The 21,778-nt window shown below is 41.5% G+C and overlaps 1 protein-coding gene across 1 annotated transcript; it reads right to left on the bottom strand.

Annotated features, from left to right (window-relative positions):
* Positions 1-57: 57 nt before the first annotated feature.
* LOC112230982 (WW domain-binding protein 1) lies at positions 58-16,605 on the bottom strand. The gene is made up of 4 exons (XM_024397441.2): positions 16,152-16,605; positions 9,111-9,213; positions 8,695-8,862; positions 58-6,107 (listed from the first exon to the last, which is right to left on the bottom strand). The coding sequence occupies exons 1-4, from the start codon at positions 16,212-16,214 to the stop codon at positions 5,605-5,607; spliced, it is 837 nt and encodes a 278-aa protein (XP_024253209.1). The 5' UTR covers positions 16,215-16,605; the 3' UTR covers positions 58-5,604.
* Between the last annotated feature and the right edge of the window lie 5,173 nt (positions 16,606-21,778).

Raw genomic sequence — 21,778 nt, 5'->3', positions numbered from 1 at the left:
TATAGGCTTGAGAAACAGCAAACTAGAAAATTCAAAGCAAAAACAGTACAACTTCAGTTGAGTGCCAAGGTTTGTTTTATTATAAAAAATAAAAATGACCCCTAGAGTACACAGCAGACCCCCACTAAACCAAAGCATTCAAATGTACCACACATTTCAGTGCATTCCCCTATTTGTTTGGCTTGTTCTAGGTGATAATGAAAGGGGTATGCGCCTCTGGACAACCGTTTCCTTTTCAAGCGTGGGTATTTGTGCTGTTTTGGAAAAGTCTTCCCACGCGAATCAACATCCGCTTGACATTATCCAACTATGGTTGAGGGAGAAATGCAAGAAACATCTGGGTTACAAGTGGGTAACAGAGCATCCTTGATTATGGGGCGAGTACATTGTTGCCTTAGTGTTGTATAATTCAAGTGCAACCCACCCCTAAGTGAGACCATGTAAAAATTTAAAATCTTCTGGGCTAGCTGAGGTGTCGTCACTCTGCCATCTAGCATTGGGTTATATTGGCTTCCATACTTTATACAGGTTGCTATCTATATCAAAAGGTTGGGCAATCGAGGAGAAAAAGACAAGACCTTATTACTATTTAGTCATTGAAAATGCCTCAAATACTAAAAACAGACAAACGTGCTGCGGTTTACAAAGACACCCAATGCGCCATGACAGGGCAACACAAGGGATGGACCAGTGGCAAAAGTACCCAGAGCAAACAGAATAAATGTTAGTCTGAGGAAAGATTAAATGGCATTTATCCCACAAAAGGCATTCAAAACACTACTTTAACAACCAAAACAGATGTACCCCCCCATAATAATAAAAGCAAGAGTAATATACTTAACAAATTAGAATGAGAGCAAAACATTCTATCCACTATGTCACTAAAGATGAACAGAAAGGTGAAGAATTTACTAGAATGGCTTCATATTTTCTCCCCTCCCCACACACCAAGAGGTAACATGTAGATAAACATTTACTTTTAAAGCATACACACAAATGACATAGTAGCAATAATAACCATTATTTTTTGTTATATATATATATATATTTAAAAAAAAAAATAAACAAAGACATTACACATACCAAATGAGGTACAGTGTGACAGAAATATTGCTTGTACTGGCAACTACAGACAGGAGTTATTGCAGCATACATCAGTGGGTTTATGTTTTTGCATAGCCTAGTCAGGTACAGTATATTACAGAGGCATGTGTCGCTGAAATGAAGAGGAACACGTCGGGTGAAAGGAGGATGATATTCTACAATGACAGAGCTTTGGCCTAGTGAGCAAGGTAAATTAAACGTGAGCTGACAACTGATGGCACTGGTGCCAATAGTAGATTTCTGATCAGTGTCAAATACAGATGTCCACAAAAAACAGCATGTTTGCTATTCATGACAATAGGACAGTATGCATATGCAAGTGAGACGTCACATGTGGGTTTGAGTACAGTAATTGTTTGGTACTGGCAAACAATCTCAAAATATAAATTGTGCACTGTGCCTGCAGTACATGCGTGGGCAAGAACCCTGCCTCAAAAAAGACCAACATTGGTGAGGGTTGTCACACACTCTCTGTGACCATGTTTGGGCCCCCTGGAGGGGGAGGGGTTCCTCATGATTCAGAGGTTTATGCAATGAGCCATGACTCAAGCCCCCCCCCCGCCCAAATCATCACACCTGGGGATAGTTACCTCACCAGGGACCATATACCCAACCTGCCACTGGACCTAGCTTGTTCCCTCTTTGCTGGTATACCAGAGAGGCCATGTGGACCAGGTGGGGGGCTTGAGAGGAAAAGGAGAGATACAAGCTTCTGAACATTGAAACCAAAAGAAAAGATCAATATAAAAACATTTTTTTACAAATAGCCTATTATTTACTACAGAAAAGATGTCCAAACAATTATGTTCAGATATTACAACTGTAGGCAAAGCGGAAAATTACAGAACAGATGAATGGAAGGATGTTTGTCCATGATTGACTGATAGCCCTTTATCTAGGTAAACACATGAAAGCCAAATAAGTTTGTTTGGCAATTATCTTGCCCAGTAAGCAATGGGACTGAATCCATGGGTCCCCATTATCCTCATTTCAAAAACAAGAAAACACCTTTTCAATGTCCATTACCTTCATCTATACTGCATCAAAATGAATGCACTTTAGCCTCTACTTTTTACAAAAAAACATATGAATCACAAGAAAACAAAACAAGCATTCATGTACATGTTTTTTCTCCCATTTACTAATTCAACATGCTTTCAGGTCAGTTCAAATATCAAACTAATGTCCATCATATCCTTTACACATTTTTTTTTTTTTTATCTAAGGAAAATAGGGGTACCTAAGAAGAAAATTCTACATGACCACAGATAACGGAATTTCTCATACGTTTTCTGACTAAATAAATGTTGCCTATTCTACAGGCCACAGTTTCTGCAACATATAGGAGTCATGATCTTGTCTTGTGGTTTCACTCTGAGTTTACCACATCCTAGAACAACAAGTTGAGCTGACCAATACATGTCAGACGCTTACACTTCAGACTCCATTTGTATAAAGGATGACTCTGGACTACCAGGGGGGGCGGGGGAAGACATGCTCAAACCTTTTTACCATCTTCAAAAAGCATAGGCCTGAAATATAACCACCTACTCATCAAATACAGAAGCCTAAAACACATCTAGTCTACCTGTACCCAACTTCAACTGACCGTAGTAAGGCATTTCCCTATGCCTCAGAATGACCTCTAAACAGAGTCTGTTCATAGGCCTTCTGCAGCTCGATCCTCATGTCTGTTCCCTAGCAACCTACCAAGGCAGCTTAAGGTGTCTTATCACAAACATGTCCTAATGTGAGAATGAGAACAGGAGTGTGTGTGCATGACTATGCTCTACGGAAGACAGACAACTTAGATGTAGGAACTTACATTTGAGCCAGTTTGCTACAGCAGGAAAATAATCATGCAGCAACAGGAAATGTGGAAATATAATTCATGGACATTTTTGTAGGGGTTGATACAATCATGTCTGAAATTTCAAAGTGAAAATGACATAACTGCAGAATCCTTTTTAAGTCTCAAATACACAAGGGGGAAAAATAAAAAGTACCACTGCTCTTTACTAAGCTTTACGTATCTGCCTCAAGGCATTTTTCCCCCCAGAGCTTTCGTATTTTTAATTTGCACCCTTCTGTAGACATTGCTCCACTCCACCCAGTACGATGCATCGAATGAGGTTGGAGTCGAGGGAAAATAAACGTGTCACCAAATATAACAATGTGCATTTCATAAGTATTCTATTAAAGTTTATAGTACAAAAGAAGGCCTTAAGGCTGATACATAAAGCTTAACAAAGAGCAGTGATACTAGCCAGCGCAGTGATACTAGCCAGAGCAGTGTTACCATGCACCTGCAACAAAGATAACTCACATGTTTGAGTGCCTTTTGAATGTTAAAATCTCAAATGAAACAAATGTTTTACATTTCCTGAATTGCAGGAAGGTTCTCCTGCAACAGAGTGATCAAATTAAGATCCTACATATTTATGGATAGATATTCAGAATAAATCTGTGTCAATTTCCTTTTTCATTAGATGTTAATAAACAGTGCATCAGTCCATAACCTAATTGATCAGTGCTGTATGAAGGCAAATCAATAGCCTAAATAATAAAACATCACTGCCATTTAAACACCCCCCACCCCCTCCCAAAAAAAAGCAGCTGGACTTGTGTGGTGCTTCTTCTTCAAGGTGGAACTGCACAGTAAGATCACATGCACTCCACACCCGATTCTACAACTCCGCGTCGGCAAGCGACGCACAACACTGAGGTACATGCAGTTTATCTGTGTGCAGCTATGCTAACACTACACACACAGCAAAGCCACCCCCACTGAATGGAAAACACCACCACAAATCTCTAGCATTGCTCCTACAGGGTTCACACCACCGCAAGCCAAGGGTGTAAGCAACAGCACACTGCAGGCCCAGTGCAGTCATAACATGATGAAACTAGGTACAGGGTGTCTATACTTAAAACCTTGGTTCACTCAGTCCGAGCCCCACACGAACAGGAGACTCGTGGTGAAGCTGCGTCACTATCAGGCTCTGGCTGTTGCTGGATCAAAACAGCAACCGCCGATTCATCAGTGCCAGCTTGGGGCCAATGGTCTAGGAGTGTGTCACTATATGTTGCAGACACAACAAATCAGAACACACTACCTACACACAGACAAAAACAAATGACTCATGCCTTCCATGCAATATCCTAGTGCATTGTTTATAAAAGTGGTCTAAAGCCTGGTGAGTTGAGTGCATTACACCAGGGGCCAGGGCACTTTGTGGCTACCCTAAATAAGACTACTCCTCTACACATCCTATAAAACACACAATACACCCACAGCAGCACCTTGGTAGAGCTGTGTTGCTATTAATGTGGGTAATAGTGGCCTCAGCCAAAGCTGGTTTTAGAGAGAAGTAATACAATGACAAGATAATGATAAAGGAGCAAAGTACTAGAGAGCTGAACCTTCAGTATCCCTGGTAATATCACTGCCGGGCTGGGGGACACAGTCGACCACCGCAGGGCTTTTTATAGACACCAAGTTGCAGGCACAGCGATGGGATAATGTCACAGCTTACAGTCTTGAGTTCACTTGGCCACAGACAGAACTTGGCCGCACATCAAAACGTCTGTTCCAGTCCATTCAATACATTTCAGTCTGGCCAAGTGTTGACCGGAGTACTGGTGGAGTCACGAGGGATGGGAAGCGGGGGGATTCAGGGGGAGGAGTCTGATGTTACTGGGACACAGTCCAGAGATGGAGAGCCTATAAGAGACAGGCACAGCTTCACTTCCCCTTCCCAGCCTCTTCTCTAGATGCAAATAGCCCTGCCGTCACTCCGCGAAGAGTGACATCACTTTGCAGCTGTCTCCTAGATTACACAGTACACGCCCTTACAAAAACAAAACAAGTTCCTTTTGTCACAGTCCATACACCTTGTTCAGTCCCCTCAGGTCAGGATTGTGTCTTGAAGCATTATTTTCCTGTTTTGACCCTTATGTGCTGGGGCCTAGAGGCTTGTGGGTTGGTGACTGTTGCGGTATACTGTCCTGTCCCCACGTAGGTGAAATGTTAGAAGGACCAGAAGAAAATGTCCAGGCCAGACAGTGGGGGTGGGTAGATGTAGTCAATTCTGTGCCAGCGTCAACACCTCTTCTTACCACCTGGTGGTCTCTAGAGGTTTTAGCCCCTCCCCCATCCAGGAAGACTTAACATTCTTCCTCATCATCCCCATGTTAAGAACTAAACAAAGCAGAGGGACCATGGGTATTAAACAATTAAGCCATTAGCCACACTAAAAAAAAATCATATTTCTCAAATAAGAGCTTTTCTTTTTGTCATCTTCATTATATGGATCATAACTGAGAAGGATGTTAAACAGGACAACCTGGTTAATTTGGTGAGTTATTGTGGGGCATTTCATTTGCTGGTGGTGTCGGAGTTATTGTTATGATGACAATGACAAGAGCTCTCCTGGGTCTCCCTCCCTAAAGCACAGATCGGGCAGCAACAGCAGCCTCTGGGATGGTAGGTGGTGGAGCTCAGACCAGGCGGTCTCCGGTGCTGGTGGTCTGACCCTGAGGTTGGGGCTCAGGGGTTCTCGCTTTGTGTCTGAGGGTGTGGTGGTGATCAGAGGCAGAGCAGCAGTCCCCCGTGGCCCCCTGACACATCAGCTCCTCGTCCTCCTCCGGCCCAGAGCCCTCATCTAGTTGGCAAACACACACCTCAATCCCTGAGTCGCCTGTCACGTGCCTGCGCCGGGTCAGCAGCTCCTCCAATGGGCATTCAGGGTCCACCTCCACTGGTCGCTCTGATTGGCTGGGCACAGACGCGGCTTCTTGGTCTGATGGCGAATTGGCGGTCTGCTCCTCTCTTGGCGCGTCCTCTGTTGAGGGCTCCAGCATCAAGACCACTTCTGATTGGATGGAGGGCAGCATGATGGCAGTGGTGGTCTCTGGGGGAATCTCGGAGTAAGGCGGAGGGGGAGTCGGGGGATGACCCACCACCTCTTCATAGTCAGGAAGCTTGCAGTCTGTCCAGAACCCTTGGTGTAAATAAACAAACACACAGGAGTCAACCATCTTAACCCTTTACACTCATACCCATATACGGTTTGAAAATTGCAGATTTGGGCACCAATACCGCCTGAATTGGAATGAAGTGGCTGTACAGTAATATGCTATAAATGACGTCAGAGCTCAGGCTCTGTGCTTCACGGCGCTGTATAGGTTTTGACTGACCGCCGTTCTGAAACTTGAGCACAGCACATGACAAGTTGCCCCCATCCCTCCTGCAAATTGGGCAACTTCTGCAACATTTTTGGTTGTTTGAGGGAAAAGCTGTAAATTAAAAGGACTCTATTTTGAAAGATGAAACGTTGATTATAATAAATACCGTTTCGAAGTCATACAATCAAGCCAAACAGCCATGAGTCCAAATGCGAACTTCACATTTCCATATCATATACCGTGTCAACGTCTCTGATCACTATGTTTGATGTACAAGATGACATGGGGTCATACCCTGGATTGTTCTGAACAGAATGAGCCCGTTTGTCTATTGTGAAGAAACTTTGCAGCAGAACATGCACGACTCATTTCTATGCGTAACAAAATTACGATCCGTTTCTCTAAATTGCCCTGTCAAAGATCGTATTTTATAACTTAGCTTGTAGTGTTTTCGGTATACCAAAACTTCTGTACTTTTTCGATAGTAGAACATGAAAAATGGTTCGGTACTAGATTTATTTATTTTTCCCCGGTACTTCTGTCAAACGTGTCAAGCCTATATCAGCACAGCCAACCCCTTATTATAGTGCGCACCATGCCTGCTCCACTTCATTGCTAGCCTGCACTGGGAGTCTGGAGTGCATCATGTTAGCTCCCTGCTCATGCTCCACAGAAGTTAACACGCTTGAATAATGTGACACAGCATGTAGAAACTTAATTACTGTTCGCAAAACAATGTCCATACAGGCTACAACCCTTTACAATGGACGAAGATACCGGTAGTTTCCAGCTTTGTAGGCTAACTTTCCTTGCTAGCTGACGGCTAAAAATCAATTCATTACCATAGTACTTTGTCATAATATGCAAACCATGCTGATTGCCACCAAAAACTTCATTCATTCACTTATTCGGTCTCTCTTACAAAGATGACCTATTGCCTCAGAACTGACTGTGCTCCGACAGGTCTCCCCCTTCTTGCCTCGCAAATTACGTCATTGCTAGCTAAAGAGGCAGCACACAGTTTTATAAAAGAAGCCACGTCTAGGCAAATGTTGTTTATCAGTACAGCTTGTCAACTGTAGCCCCATGAAATCAGCCAAAACAAGCTCAATAACTCAATGCATGCACACTCCTATTGAATAGAAATGAACCTGTATTGTGGATAGGCCTAGGCTACATCTTGATGTACCTAGTTTATCACTAGAGATTAACCATTCAAATAAATTATTCCCATTATGTCGTTAGATTGGTAAAAATTCATATTGACTGTATAATTGATTCATTAAGGCATACACAGACGTCTCAAAAATGTCAACATAATTAAGTGCAACTGCAATGATTTTAAACTCAAAAGATGCACAACGATTGAACAGAGCTCTAGCTGTCGGTCTGGATCAAGTGCCATTCCGTGGCTTTGGCTAATATGCCTTTTTTTGCTGTGGTATCGTTTTGGTATTGGGAATTATGATGCTATAGAGTATTGCGATACTAAACCTAATATCCAAGTAAAAATTCTGATATTGTGACAACCCTATAAACTTGTCATGTTGGTAACAGAAGAAGCTTTCAAATGATGCCCACCTGACCAGATTGTGATTTATAAAAAATGGGCCATTTTTGGATTGCGTAAAAAGTAATTGTGTGATGGCAGGGATGCAGTATTCTAAACAACTAGAAGTGTGCTTGCTCTAGTTCAACTGCACAGCTAGGAGCAAAAAATATATAACTTTAGTTGAAGCTCTTCTTTGAGTCAAAAAGTGCATTGAAATTACCTAGGAACTGTTCACACTTTGGAGAGGTGTGGCCACATGGAGACACCAGTTAATCCTCTCACTCAAATTCTTGTCATTTTTTTGTCTGTTGCAGCCACCCCACATTTTCCAGGAATATTTTTATCACTTTACTGAATGTATCCAGAGTATTTTCAGATTTCATTATCAACAAATGCAGCAACAACAACAAAAAAACAGTGAATATCAAAATGCACATAAAATCAACAGTATCATGTTTGGATTCAGTCTGTTTTCAGGTGATCTGTTGTGTCCTCAACTTTGGTCTAATCATTTTCCCGTAATCTCCAAACTGTTCCCTTTCAAATGCTACCATGCTTATGCATTTAATATTTATTTTGTAAGAAACATTGAAATGTAGCCCTAACCATTTAGGCCAATTCCCACAAGTGTAAAGGGTTAACACGGTCTAGATAGGGTTATCTGGTGTTGAACTAAATAACTAATTGTCAGGCATGGTTCTGAATCTGCTAAGAACCATCTCCAAGCCACTAGGCCTAATTACTCTAAACAGTTGACTCAGAGGGACAAGGTGGTAAAGTCATTTCAGGGATGTAATAGGTGCAGATGGGGGGTCATGCAATAAGTATCCAGTTGGGGCTGAGAGACTCACTCAGGTTGAGGGGTGGAGGGGAAATGAAGGCGCTAGAAGCACCCTGGTAGGCCATAAGGCTGATTTCGCGCTGGCGCTGCTCCTGCTGCAGCCGCATCTTGACCCGGCGGTGACGGTAGGCACAGCAGCAACTCAGCATTATGATGAGGGTCCACACCAGCCAGAACCCTGCAAAAAAAATCATGTAGATACATTCAATCAACCCATTTTGGCCAATGCTAATTTGTTTCAGCGCCATTGATTTCAGCATTACTACATAATTATTTGTCAAATTGGAGTGACTCAAATGAAAGTGACAAATTCAGAGATTCCCATAATGAAGAATATATCATGTAAAAATTGGAGGAAAATAAATATCGGGAAGAGGGACAGTGGTGCTAGAAAGGCAAGGATAGAAGAGGACACTCAGAACATACACCACAGCTCGTAGTAGTAGGTGCAGCACTCCGTCTCACCGCAGCAGTACCCCATCTCACACCGGTATTGCTCATTGTTCACTCCAAAACAGAACTCCTTACCCTAAACACAAACACACAGGCATGCTATTCAGTGACATCTCTCACACACACACACACAACTGGGAGTAAATCTCAGGATTATGCAAACATGCTCAGCTGTTTGACAAAGTTACATTGGCATTTACTGCACAAAACACTAACAAGCAAGCCTGCAAAGTCACAGACCCACTTTCACTGTGGATGAACATTCAAATAGCATTCAATGCGTTGAAAATCAAATGAGAAAATAGTGCATTCTGAAAGTATTCAGACCCCTTCCATTTTTCCACATTACGGCCTTATGCTAAAATTGATTCATTCAAATCCTCAATCCACACACAATACTGTATCACATCCGGCCGTGATTGGGAGTCCCATAGCGAAGTGCACAATTGGCCCAGCGTTGTCCGGGTTTGGCCATCATTGTAAATAAGAATGTTCTTAACTGACTTGCCTAGTTAAATAAAATAAAAAATGAATAAATGTGAAAACAGGTTTAGACATTTTGGCAAATAAAATAAATTAAATCGGAAATACCTCATTTACATAAGTATTCAGACCCTTTGCTATGAGACTCGAAATTGAGCTCAGGCGCATCCTGTTTCCAGCGATCATCCTTTTTCTACAACTTGGGAGTCCACCAGTTGTAAATTAAATTGATTGGACATGATTTGAAAAGGCATACACCTGTCTATACAAGGTTCCACAGTTCACAGTGCATGTAGCACTCCACCAATCAGGCCTTTATGGTAGAGTGGCCAGACGGAAACCACTCCTTAGTAAAAATGCACGACAGCCTGCTTGGAGTTTGCCAAAAGGAATCTAAAGGACTCTGACCATGAGAAACAATTCTCTGGTCTGATGAAACCAAGATTGAACTCGTCGGCCTGCCTGCCAAGCGTCACGTCTGGAGGAAACACGGCACCATCCCCACGGTGAAGCATGGTGGTGGCACTGTCATGCTGTGGGGATGTTTTTCAGCGGCAAGGACAAGTCTCTGAATGTCCTTGAAATGGCCCAACCAGAGCCCGGACTTGAAACCGATCGAACATCTCTGGAGATCTCTGGAGCTCTCTCTTAAAATAGCTGTGTAGCGACGCTCCCAATCAAACCTGACAGAACTTGAGAGGATCTGCAGAGAAGAATGGGAGAAACTCCCCAAATACAGGTGTGCCAAGCTTGTAGCGTCATACCAAGAAGACAGTGAGGCTGTAATCGCTACCAAAGGTGCTTCAACAAAGTACTGAGTAAAGGGTCTGACTACTTATGAAAATGTGATTTAAATTTTCTTTTTGATAAATTTGCAAAGATTTCAAAACCTGTTTTTGTTTTGTCATTATGGGGTAATGTGTAGATTGGCGGGGAGGGGGGAATAATTGTATCAATTTTAGAATAAGGCTGTACACGTAACAAAATGTGAGAAAAGTCAAGGGGTCTGAACACTTTCTGAATGCACTATAGGTGTTGCATTGACAGGTAAGTGACATCCCCTGATTATACAAACATATCATAGAAGCTGCCAAATGCACTCAAGTTGTTTTTAACTAAGTCTAGCAGAGTAGCATTTTAACCAGGTACTGTGATAGGCTAAATAAAACTGGTTTGTGGCCAGTAGCTAGCTAACAGTTACAGCAAGCTATATGCATCGCTACCAACAAATACATAAAAGGGAAAATGCAGTTACTTAGCTAGAAAGCTAGCTAGCTAACCAGTCATTTTGCGTGCTGTGTTTACTGGTGGTAGCTAACAGCCAGCTATCGAAGTGACTTGTTGTACACTTCAAAATAGTAAATTGTCCAGTAGCTACAGATAAATTCTCACTATGTCTACAAAATATTATGCTTGCAAACATAAGCTAGCTAGTTTAGTGGACCGCCACATTAAATTTGTTTTCAGTTTGGATATTCGAAGTTTGCTCGTCAATACCTTGCCCACTGAAGGTCCTAGGAAGACGAGTGATATAAGTAGAATCAGATAACGGTAGAGAGCAAGGGTAAACCTTTTTTCAAATCCATCCCATTTTTCAAGAAGTGACTTTGTTGGTTTAAAAAAAAAAAAAAAAGGGGGAATATTATACATTCGAGGCTAAAGGACCATCTTAAAAGTGCCATCAGCAGAACCTGGTGTTTACAGGATTTAATCAATTAAAGCTGCAATAATGTTCTTTTTGGAGAACTGAAAAATCACATAGAAAAGTGAGTTATAGATCTGTCATTCTCATTGAAAGCAAGCCTAACAAGCGGTAGATCTGTTAAGTGCGCTATTTCTATGCTTCCCGTTGTTTTTTCCCCGTCTCACTTTTGTACACCAGCTTCAAACAGTTGGAAATACAATATTTGTTGTTGTGAAATATATATTTTCCATAGCAGATTAGATGGCACAATTATTCAACACTATACTTACTTGTTGTTACAAACTGAAATTACTGTAGGCGAACTATTAGATTTCTGCATAGTGCACCTTAATGCCAACTTTGTCCCCCCCACAACAATTACATTTTGATACTTTATTTTGAAGGTGTTATGTAAAAAATTACAAGATCATAAATCGACCTATGATCTTCAGTGTTTCCCCTAGGATATTTTTCAGCAGCGGTGGGAAAGGTAGGGGTGGGTTCTTTGCTGGGGGAGATTTTTAATAGAATGACTGACAAGGTCACTTCTTGTGACTTAAAAAAACATCAACATTCTACTCTCAAAATGTCTTACGTTGACACCATCTGAAATAACTGATGCACACCATTAGCAATGTAGGGAGATGAGGCACAAGCGATGGCTCTCATTTGCGCCACTGCTCACCAGTTTCTACAAATATACGTTGTAACTTGCCATTTTTTATTAAGTTAGACCTAACATTCAATACCTTCCTATCCATTTGAGTGGGTTCCTCTCATGAAAGTTACACCTTTAGTTTTTTACCCCAATTGCCCTTAGATGTTATACATATTTAATCCTATCACAATTATGGTTATTTGTTCACGTACAGATCATTTTATAAAAATACTTTCTTATCCAAATGACATACAGTGCCTTCGGAAAGTATTTAGACCCCTTGACATTTTCCACATTAGTTATGTTAGAGCCTTATTCTAAAATGTATTAAATTGTTTTTTCCCCCACATCTACACACAATACCCCATAATGACAAAGCAAAAAAAGTTATTTTGCTAATTACAAATAAACTGAAATGTAATTTACATAAGTATTCAGACCCAGCAATGATGCTACCATCACCCTGCTTCACCATAGGGATGGTGCCAGGTTTCCTCCAGACATGACGCTTGGCATTCAGGCCAAAGAGTTCAATCTTGGTTTCATCAGACCAGATAATCTTGTTTCTCATGGTCATGAGGTGCCTTTTGGCAAACTCCAAGCGGGCTGTAATGTGCCTTTTACTGAAGAGTGGCTTCCATCTGGCCATTCTACCATAATGGCCTGATTGGTAGAGTGCTACAGAGATGGTTGTGCTTCTGGAAGGTTCTCCCATCTCCACAGAGGAACTCCAGAGCTCTGTCAGAGTGACCATCGGGTTCTTGGTCAACTCATTAACCAAGGCCCTTCTCCCCGATTGCCCAGGGGGCCAGCTCTAGGAAGAGTCTTGGTGGTTCCAAACTTCTTCCATTTAAGAATGGTGGAGGCCACTGTGTTCTTGGGGACCTTCAATGCTGCAGAAATGTTTGGTACCCTTCCCCAGATCTGGGCCACAACCGTCTCGGATCTCTATGGACAATTCCTTCGACTTCATGGCTTGGTTTTTGCTCCGACATGCACTTTCAACTGTGGGACCTTATATAGACATTTGTGTGCCTTTCCAAATCCTCTCCAATCAATTGAATTTATCACAGGTGGACTCCAATCAAGTAGCGGGTAGCAAGTTTTAAGTTCCTCGGCATACACATCACAGACAAACTGAATTGGTCCACTCACACAGACAGCATTGTGAAGAAGGTGCAGCAGCGCCTCTTCAACCTCAGGAGGCTGAAGAAATTCGGCTTGTCACCAAAAGCACTCACAAACTTCTACAGATGCACAATCGAGAGCATCCTGGCGGGCTGTATCACCGCCTGGTACGGCAACTGCTCCGCCCTCAACCGTAAGGCTCTCCAGAGGGTAGTGAGGTCTGCACAACGCATCACCGGGGGCAAACTACCTGCCCTCCAGGACACCTACACCACCCGATGTTACAGGAAGGACATAAAGATCATCAAGGACATCAACCACCCGAGCCACTGCCTGTTCACCCCGCTATCATCCAGAAGGCGAGGTCAGTACAGGTGCATCAAAGCTGGGACCGAGAGACTGAAAAACAGCTTCTATCTCAAGGCCATCATACTGTTAAACAGCCACCACTAACATTGAGTGGCTGCTGCCAACACACTGACACAACTCCAGCCACTTTAATAATGGGAATTGATGGGAAATGATGTAAATATATCACTAGCCACTTTAAACAATGCTACCTTATATAATGTTACTTACCCTACATTATTCATCTCATATGCATACGTATATACTGTACTCTATATCATCGACTGTATCCTTATGTAATACATGTATCACTAGCCACTTTAACTATGCCACTTTGTTTACATACTCATCTCATATGTATATACTGTACTCGATATCAGCTACTGTATCTTGCCTATGCTGCTCTGTACCATCACTCATTCATATATCCTTATGTACATATTCTTTATCCCCTTACACTGTGTTTAAGACAGTAGTTTTGGAATTGTTAGTTAGATTACTTGTTGGTTATTACTGCATTGTCGGAACTAGAAGCACAAGCATTTCGCTACACTCGCATTAACATCTGCTAACCATGTGTATGTGACAAATAAAATTTGATTTGAAGTTGTAGAAACATCAAAGATGATCAATGGAAACACTGGAAATCAATTCTGAGTCTCATAGCAAAAGGGTCTGAATGTAAATGTATTATTTAATAAATTGGCAAAAAATTCTAAAAATCAGTTTTTGCTTTGTCATTATGGGGTACCATTTGTAGATTGCGGAGGAAAAACATATTTAATCCCTTTTAAAATAAGGCCGTAACAAAATGTGGAAAAAGTCAAGGGGTCAGAATACTTTACTAAGGCACTGTACCTGTAAAACCACTTGATGTTAAGTCACAGACCTCCCTCTTTCATAGTACACCCATAAGAATTTCATGAATATTTACAATTGTTGGTCCTTTTTCAATAACTCACTGTCCACAAGCTATAACCTGTCTTAGGTACACCTTTTACTTTTTTCCAAATTTCTCCAATTCTTTTTTTTTTTAACAGATATTTATACTATTACAGCTGTGGTTATTTGTTCACGTACAGATCAACATTTCTGTAGCTCTATATGAAGATGGTTTTGAAATCTGAAGCGGAAAAATATTTTAAATATTGCACATATTTAACATCATGTATATACCACTAGGTGGAGCCATTGACCACAATACCTCTTACCCTGTGGACCTACTTGTATTGACAGACACTGCTCACTGGCACCAGCAGCTGATTGTCTTCCCTAATCCCCATGTACTTGTCCATTCCGTCTGTCATTGTTTTGATGAAGGCCGAAATGTAAATATTTTATTAGTAGTTTAAATCAAATAATTATTTTTTAGCGTTCAACAAGTGTTAGTTGCATAGGGTGGAGAGTTGATTGAATGAGCTATAATTACTTCTCAGAGGAATGATTACAAACATTATGGTATTGTCCAAATGGGGAATTTAGCCAAGACACCGGGGTAGGAACCTATTCTCTCACAAGAAGTAGGCCTACCATGTTAAGCTATTCAATAACCAGAGCCAAGATACCCATATCTTGCCCCTTCTGAAAAACTACATCTTCCACAGGAATGTCATGGGCACAACACCTAAAAACATATGCACTTGTGGAGATCAAAGCTTGTGGAGACTGGTATAAGCAGTTTGAAACTTCCACCTATCCATTAAGAGGGCAAGTTGGAGGGACTGACCTAACGTCAAATAGGTCATTTGGATAAGAAACTATTGAAAATTAAATCTGCATGAGAACAAATAACCACAGCTATAACAGGATAAATAGCTTTTTAAAAATTAAGGAAAATAATTTTGGAAAAATTAAAAGTGTACCTTTCATATGAGAGGAATAGGAACCCACCACACTTGTCTGTAGATCATATGGATAGGGAGGTATTAACATTTAGAACTATCACAATGAAAAAAAAAAATAATAATAATAATAATAATTTCAATATTTTAAAAAAATATCAGGAAAGTGGTAAACTGGAAATATCATTAATGCAGCATGGATGGGGGATTAAATATAACACTCTTGGTAACTAAAAGGTAATCTCAACAAAATATTGGGCCTTCAGGTACTGAAGGCCCGATGCAGTGTGTATAATCTTTATATTAGGTCTAATTCTCCTGAATTGGAACACAATGTATATTTTTTTACTTTCACGCAATCACCGGTATTGTACTTTTACTAAGGTCCCCTACACCACCCGAGCGCAAGAAAATAGCATATTTTCTCCTCCCCCCTCTTGAAGAAAAACCCAACTCTCGGTAAAAAAAAAAAAAAAACTGTGAGAACCTTCTTCTCTACCATCATCCTAGGAACAAATGAGCAAATTCAAAATATCGAAAGCAAAAAGGTATACTGCGGTGCTCTACCGGACAAAATAACCGAACGTTAGGGTAGCTAGCTATTGTTGGTTTATCAACTAATTGTACCAATAGTTTCAAAACTTCGGATAATATCATAAGTATTTGAAGCTATAAACATAGTAGCTATAAATATATCAACAAACACACGATTTGCCCAAACTGACGTCACCCAAAGTTGGAGTTGCTAGCGAGCCATGCCCAAGTTCCTTTGTGGGGAAACAAAAAGGCACAATAGAAGGCCTACTTCCAGCTGCGATCCACGGGCTTGGTTAAAAGAACTTACCGCGCTATGAACGCAAACTGCAGCTTACCTGTACCAAACAGGTCCCGGTGCAAAGCAGACCTACAATGGATCCCAGTGTTTTCTGTGGCATCTTTCTGGGTTGTTGGCCAACAACACGACGGGAATCATATAGCAGGTGATCCACAACTTGTGAAATGAACAGCTAATTCAAACCGTTAGGTACGTGACATGTTTTGTCTCTGTCGGAAGGCGTTCAGTGACTCAAATCTCAACCAGAAACAGATGTTGCACTAGCCACTGGATGGCGGTGTTGTCATACAACTGGAGAAGTCTTTTTGTGCAACTTGTAAAGTGGCACTCCTGTCTCCTTTTCACCCCATTTAACATCGGATTTACTTAAAAGGTGTGTGTAACAAAATGAACAGCTCAATAGGTGGTCCATGACATATTGACATATATATCATGACATATTGGGAAAAAGGCAAATGACATTACAACTTCCCATCAAACCAACTCATTCCACAGAGGGCCAAGTGTGTGTTTTTTTTCTCCCCCTTGTACTTGATTGATGAATTAAGGTCACTAATTAGTAAGGAACTCACCTGGTTTTCTAGGCCTTAATTTAAAATGGAAAAACCGAAAACCTGTAGACACTCTGCTCACCATGGAATGCATTTGACAACCCTGCCCAACTCCTTGAAGTTTTCAATTGTCAAAAAAAAACGAATAAATTTTGCTTAAAACATATATTTGTTTACCCTTTAATGTGTGTACTTTAATGTAATATCAGTTTTCACCAGGAAAAATAAAACACTTATTGGAGGACATAATACACTGCTCAAAAAAATAAAAGGGAACACTAAAATAACACATCCTAGATCTGAATGAATGAAATATTTGTATTAAATACTTTTTTCTTTACATAGTTGAATGTGCTGACAACAAAATCACACAAAAATGATCAATGGAAATCAAATGTATCAACCTATGGAGGTCTGGATTTGGAGTCACACTCAAGGCTGATCCAATTTTGATGTAATGTCCTTAAAACAAGTAAAAATTAGGCTCAGTAGTGTGTGTGGCCTCCACGTGCCTGTATGACCTCCCTACAACTCCTGGACAGTCTGTGGTGCAACGTGGCGGTGGTGGAGCGAGACATGATGTCCCAGATGTGCTCAATTGGAATCAGGTCTGGGGAACGGGCCGGCTAGTCCATAGCATCAATGCCTTCCTCTTGCAGGAACTGCTGACACACTCCAGCCACATGAGGTCTAGCATTGTCTTGCATTAGGAGGAACCCAGGGCCAACCGCACCAGCATATGGTCTCACAAGGGGTCTGAGGATCTCATCTCGGTACCTAATGGCAGTCAGGCTACCTCTGGCGAGCACATGGAGGGCTGTGCGTCCCCCCAAAGAAATGCCACCCCACACCATGACTGACACACCGCCAAACCGGTCATGCTGGAGGATGTTGCACGCAGCAGAACGTTCTCCACGGCGTCTCCAGACTGTCATGTCTGTCACATGTGCTCAGTGTGAACCTGCTTTCATATGTGAAAAGCACAGGGTGCCAGTGGCGAATTTGCCAATCTTGGTGTTCTCTGGCAAATGCCAAACGTCCTGCACGGTGTTAGGCTGTAAGCACAACCCCCACCTGTGGACGTCGGGCCCTCATACCACCCTCATGGAGTCTGTTTCTGACCGTTTGAGCAGACACATGCACATTTGTGGCCTGCTGGAGGTCATTTTGCAGGGCTCTGGCAGTGCTCCTCCTTGCACAAAGGCGGAAGTAGCGGTCCTGCTCCTGCTGCTAGGTTGTTGCCCTCCTACGGCCTCCTCCACATCTCCTGATGTACTGGCCTGTCTCCTGGTAGCGCCTCCATGCTCTGGACACTAACGCGGACAGACACAGCAAACCTTCTTGCCACAGCTCGCATTGATGTGCCATCGTGGATGAGCTGCACTACCTGAGCCACTTGTGTGGGTTGTAGACTCCGTCTCATGCTACCACTAGAGTAAAAGCACCGCCAGCATTCAAAAGTGAACAAAACATCAGTCAGGAAGCATAGGAACTGAGAAGTGGTCTGTGGTCACCACCTGCAGAACCACTCCTTTATTGGGGGTGTCTTGCTAATTGCCTATAATTTCCACCTGTTGTCTATTCCATTTGCACAACAGCATGTGAAATTTATTGTCAATCAGTGTTGCTTCCTAAGTGGACAGTTTGATTTCACAGAAGTGTGATTGACTTGGAGTTACATTGTGTTGTTTAAGTGTTCCCTTTATTTTTTTGAGCAGTGTATCTACTGGTAGTAAAGTTCATGGTTTTCAGACAGACAAGCAAAAAATAATAGCAAATTGCTATGGAAAAAAATCCCCAAATTTTTTGCGTTACCTGTAGACCAAGGGTACGCAACTTGGAAAACCAGGTGTGTTGAATTTAGGAAATCACTGAACTGATCAATTAGCTCAGTTGATCAGGTGTGGTACCTAGTTGGAACAAACCCGAGAAGGGGGTAGCTGCCACTCAATATGGCGACCGGAGTATGGGCGAGTGGGTGTGTCGAAAGGAAAGTAGTGGGCGTGTCAAATATTGGGTGTGTCGAAAAGAAAGTAGTGGGCATGTGGAAAGGAGTTGTTTAGGAGAGTCTCCAAGATGGCAGCTTGAGCACACGTGTCCTACCAAGCTCTGCATACCAACTTTTGAAGATAGCGAAAAGTGTATTATTTTGAACTACCAAATTACTACTTTGCTTGCTAAAAAAACACGTTATTGATGATTTAAGATTATATTTTCCAAAATGTCACAGCGCACTGACAGAAGAGACATCTTATGGCTACCTCCTCAGCTAGCAATGCTCAGGCATCATCCAATGTCTTTACACAGGAGACAAATGCTTTGATTGACAACTGCCACAACTATACTGGTCTGACAGACTCTATGACACTTGCCGTGTCAGGATTTTCCTTCTTTGCCTATAACCCCAAGCAAACCTCCAGCTTCCAAGAAAGGCATGTTTGAACTGGGCCCAGATGTCGCTGCCAATAATGATGTTATCGCCACACTTTCCAGGCTCATCAATGCAAGGTCCAATGCCATAGAGAAAATGGTTGGCGAAAACGCAATGAGTATCGAGGGCTTTAAAAAAACAGCTGACTTTGCATGCATGGAAATCAAGAACGTTAAGGAGGTCGCCCACATTGAAAAGTGTGTCAAAAGGAGGAGAGAAAGATGGACTTGTGCCAAAGAAGAATCGCGGAACTCGAAAGCTATTCCAGATGGTGGAATCTGAGACTGTATAGAGTTCCCGAGGCAGATGGGGCGAACGTGCGGCAAGAGACCATTGAAGTCTACCAAGCTATCCTACCTGTGGATAAGGCGAAGCTAGCAGATGTTGTCGACACTGTACATCGCCTCGGCACGAGAAGGCAGGGTGACTCCAAGCCCAGAGGTGTCATTCTCCAGTTCACATCACGGATCTACAGGGATGCCATTTGGAAAGCAGCCAAGAAATCTACTTTCCTACGCGATAACAACCTGCAGTTTGCTGAAGACCTCTCGAAAGCAGACAGAGAAAGGAGAGAGAAACTGGCCAGCTGTGGAAAAAGCATGAAAAGAAGTGAAAGCGGCTTACTTCCTCTGTCGGGTGCGCTTTCATCAACTGATCCGAAATCAACCTTACTCCTTGGGAACTGTCATAGACTGTGCCTGTTGGTCAACATAGGTTACCTAGATAGCTACGTCTGATGTGAGCAGATCCCACTCCCGGCACTAAGGTGATATAACCTTCATTCTAACTGCACAGGATTACTGGAGTAATGGATATTTACTATTTTATTTGTTCTCTCACTTCTGTTATTTTTACCTGCAGTATAGTCACAGTGAGCAAGCACTTTGTTTCTTGTTCTGGCGGTTAGCTTTGTTATGCTAAACTACTCTCACTCAATCATTTATATCTATATGGTGTGCAACGCTGGTTTCCTTTCATTCTTATTTGATTTGCAATTGTTGTTTAGCTCGTTGTACTTTGTTCAAAATTCCACTTTTGTCGTTGTCTATAGTTTCACTCAATGCTAGGGGGTTAAGAAATAATGTCAAGTGCAAAGCTTTATTTTTATTTGCCAAACAGCTTAAAACAGCTTAGTTTTTTTCAATAGTCTCATTCAGTTGCTACCGACATCAACTTCTGGAGATCTCAGTGGGGTAATGATATATGCTGCCCTACCAAGCGAAAAGGCAGTAACTGCTCATAGCGTGGAATTTAGAAAAATGGCTTTTATTTACCTTGGCTTCACAGTAACTTTATGCAGTCACTGCTAACATGACCCCCATTTTCTCCAAGCACAATACAATAGAGGCAGGATACTTGTCCAGATGATTAAGCATGTATTTATTGTAACAAAAATGACAACTCATTTTTGACCAAATGAGTAGTTCATGCCTTTTTGCTTGTTAGGGCAGTATGTCTCTCTCATGGTTCTGAACTCTCTGCTGGAGTTACCACTCTAAAGAATCATTTCAATGGAAGTATTTTGCACCTTCTGGTCACTTTCTTTGTCTTGTTATCAACTGTAACATCATCATTATTATTACCAACATTTGTGGTTACAATTCCAAACTTCAAAAGGATCACTTACTTAATTATGATCACTTATCACTTACACTTAAATGTTTTGATTAACAGGGTATTTCTGTTAACATCCAGGCCACTCCCCTTACTGATCTGATAAAATAATTTAAATGTTGAAAAATTAAATGATTCACTCTGAGACCTTATAATTGTATGACATTTATTAGAATCATAAAAGTATAATCTGATGTGTGATTTTAGTCAGTAAAATTATAATTAATGATGTGTGTAGTTTTAGTCAGAATTAGGGTAAAACGATATATCTGTACAATATATCTTTAGTATCTTAGACACAGACTGTCTGAGCAAAGTTCGGTGCCGACCTGGCTAGGCCTCTGGGAGATTTGGTAGGGGTGGGGAGTACTTCTCACTGTCCCCCTAATCTTTGTCGGCTGGGTAGTGATACAGTATGTGCGTAGGATACCTGCTGTTTGTGTGTATGTATGTGCGTAGGATACCTACTGTTTGTGTGGAAATATGTGCGCAGCTATAAAATGGATGTTTTTGTATTCTTGACTTGAGAACGTTCTCGTGAATAAACTGTACTAACCTTTTGCATAAGCTGAGTCTTTGACTTATTATTAAACCCATGGTCTTACAAACCTTAGGGATTGGTCAGAGCTATTGATTGATTGTTATTATCATTGGGATTGAAAATTCTCCTGACATGATCATGGAGCTATTTATATTGACATTAAACTTTTTATCACTGATAATGGCCTTGGCAGAGCATCCTACTGGAAGCTTAATAGCTCTATATTAATATATGTGTTGGTCAAGATGGAGATAAACAATTTCATTACACACTTTTGGAACAAACCAATAAATGACAATTCATACATTAAATATGTGTATAGGTGGCAGAGAAGTCAGGCGCAGGAGAGTCAAAAGGAGTGTAAAATGGAGTCTTTTATAAATGTCCAAGTAACATGCTCCATAACACTGAATAGAAAAATGAATATAAACAAATATGGGTACGAAGACCCGTCGCGCACCTATACAAAAAAACACTACACTGACAAATAACAATCTCTGACAAAGACATGAGGGGAAACAGAGGGT

Source organism: Oncorhynchus tshawytscha, linkage group LG33 (genome assembly GCF_018296145.1).
Source record: "Oncorhynchus tshawytscha isolate Ot180627B linkage group LG33, Otsh_v2.0, whole genome shotgun sequence".
NCBI lineage: Eukaryota > Metazoa > Chordata > Actinopteri > Salmoniformes > Salmonidae > Oncorhynchus > Oncorhynchus tshawytscha.
The sequence above is the reverse complement of the archived record's forward strand: the minus strand, read 5'-3'. Positions and strand labels throughout refer to the sequence as shown.

Coding starts and splice junctions, on each gene's coding strand:
- LOC112230982 (XM_024397441.2), bottom strand. CDS start 16,214: ATGCCACAGAAAACACTGGGATCCATTGTAGGTCTGCTTTGCACCGGG. Junction 8,863..9,110: donor CTACTACTACGAGCTGTGGT/GTATGTTCTGAG, acceptor TTTTTTTTGCAG/GGTTCTGGCTGGTGTGGACC. Junction 6,108..8,694: donor CCCTCCACCCCTCAACCTGA/GTGAGTCTCTCA, acceptor ATTTACACCAAG/GGTTCTGGACAGACTGCAAG.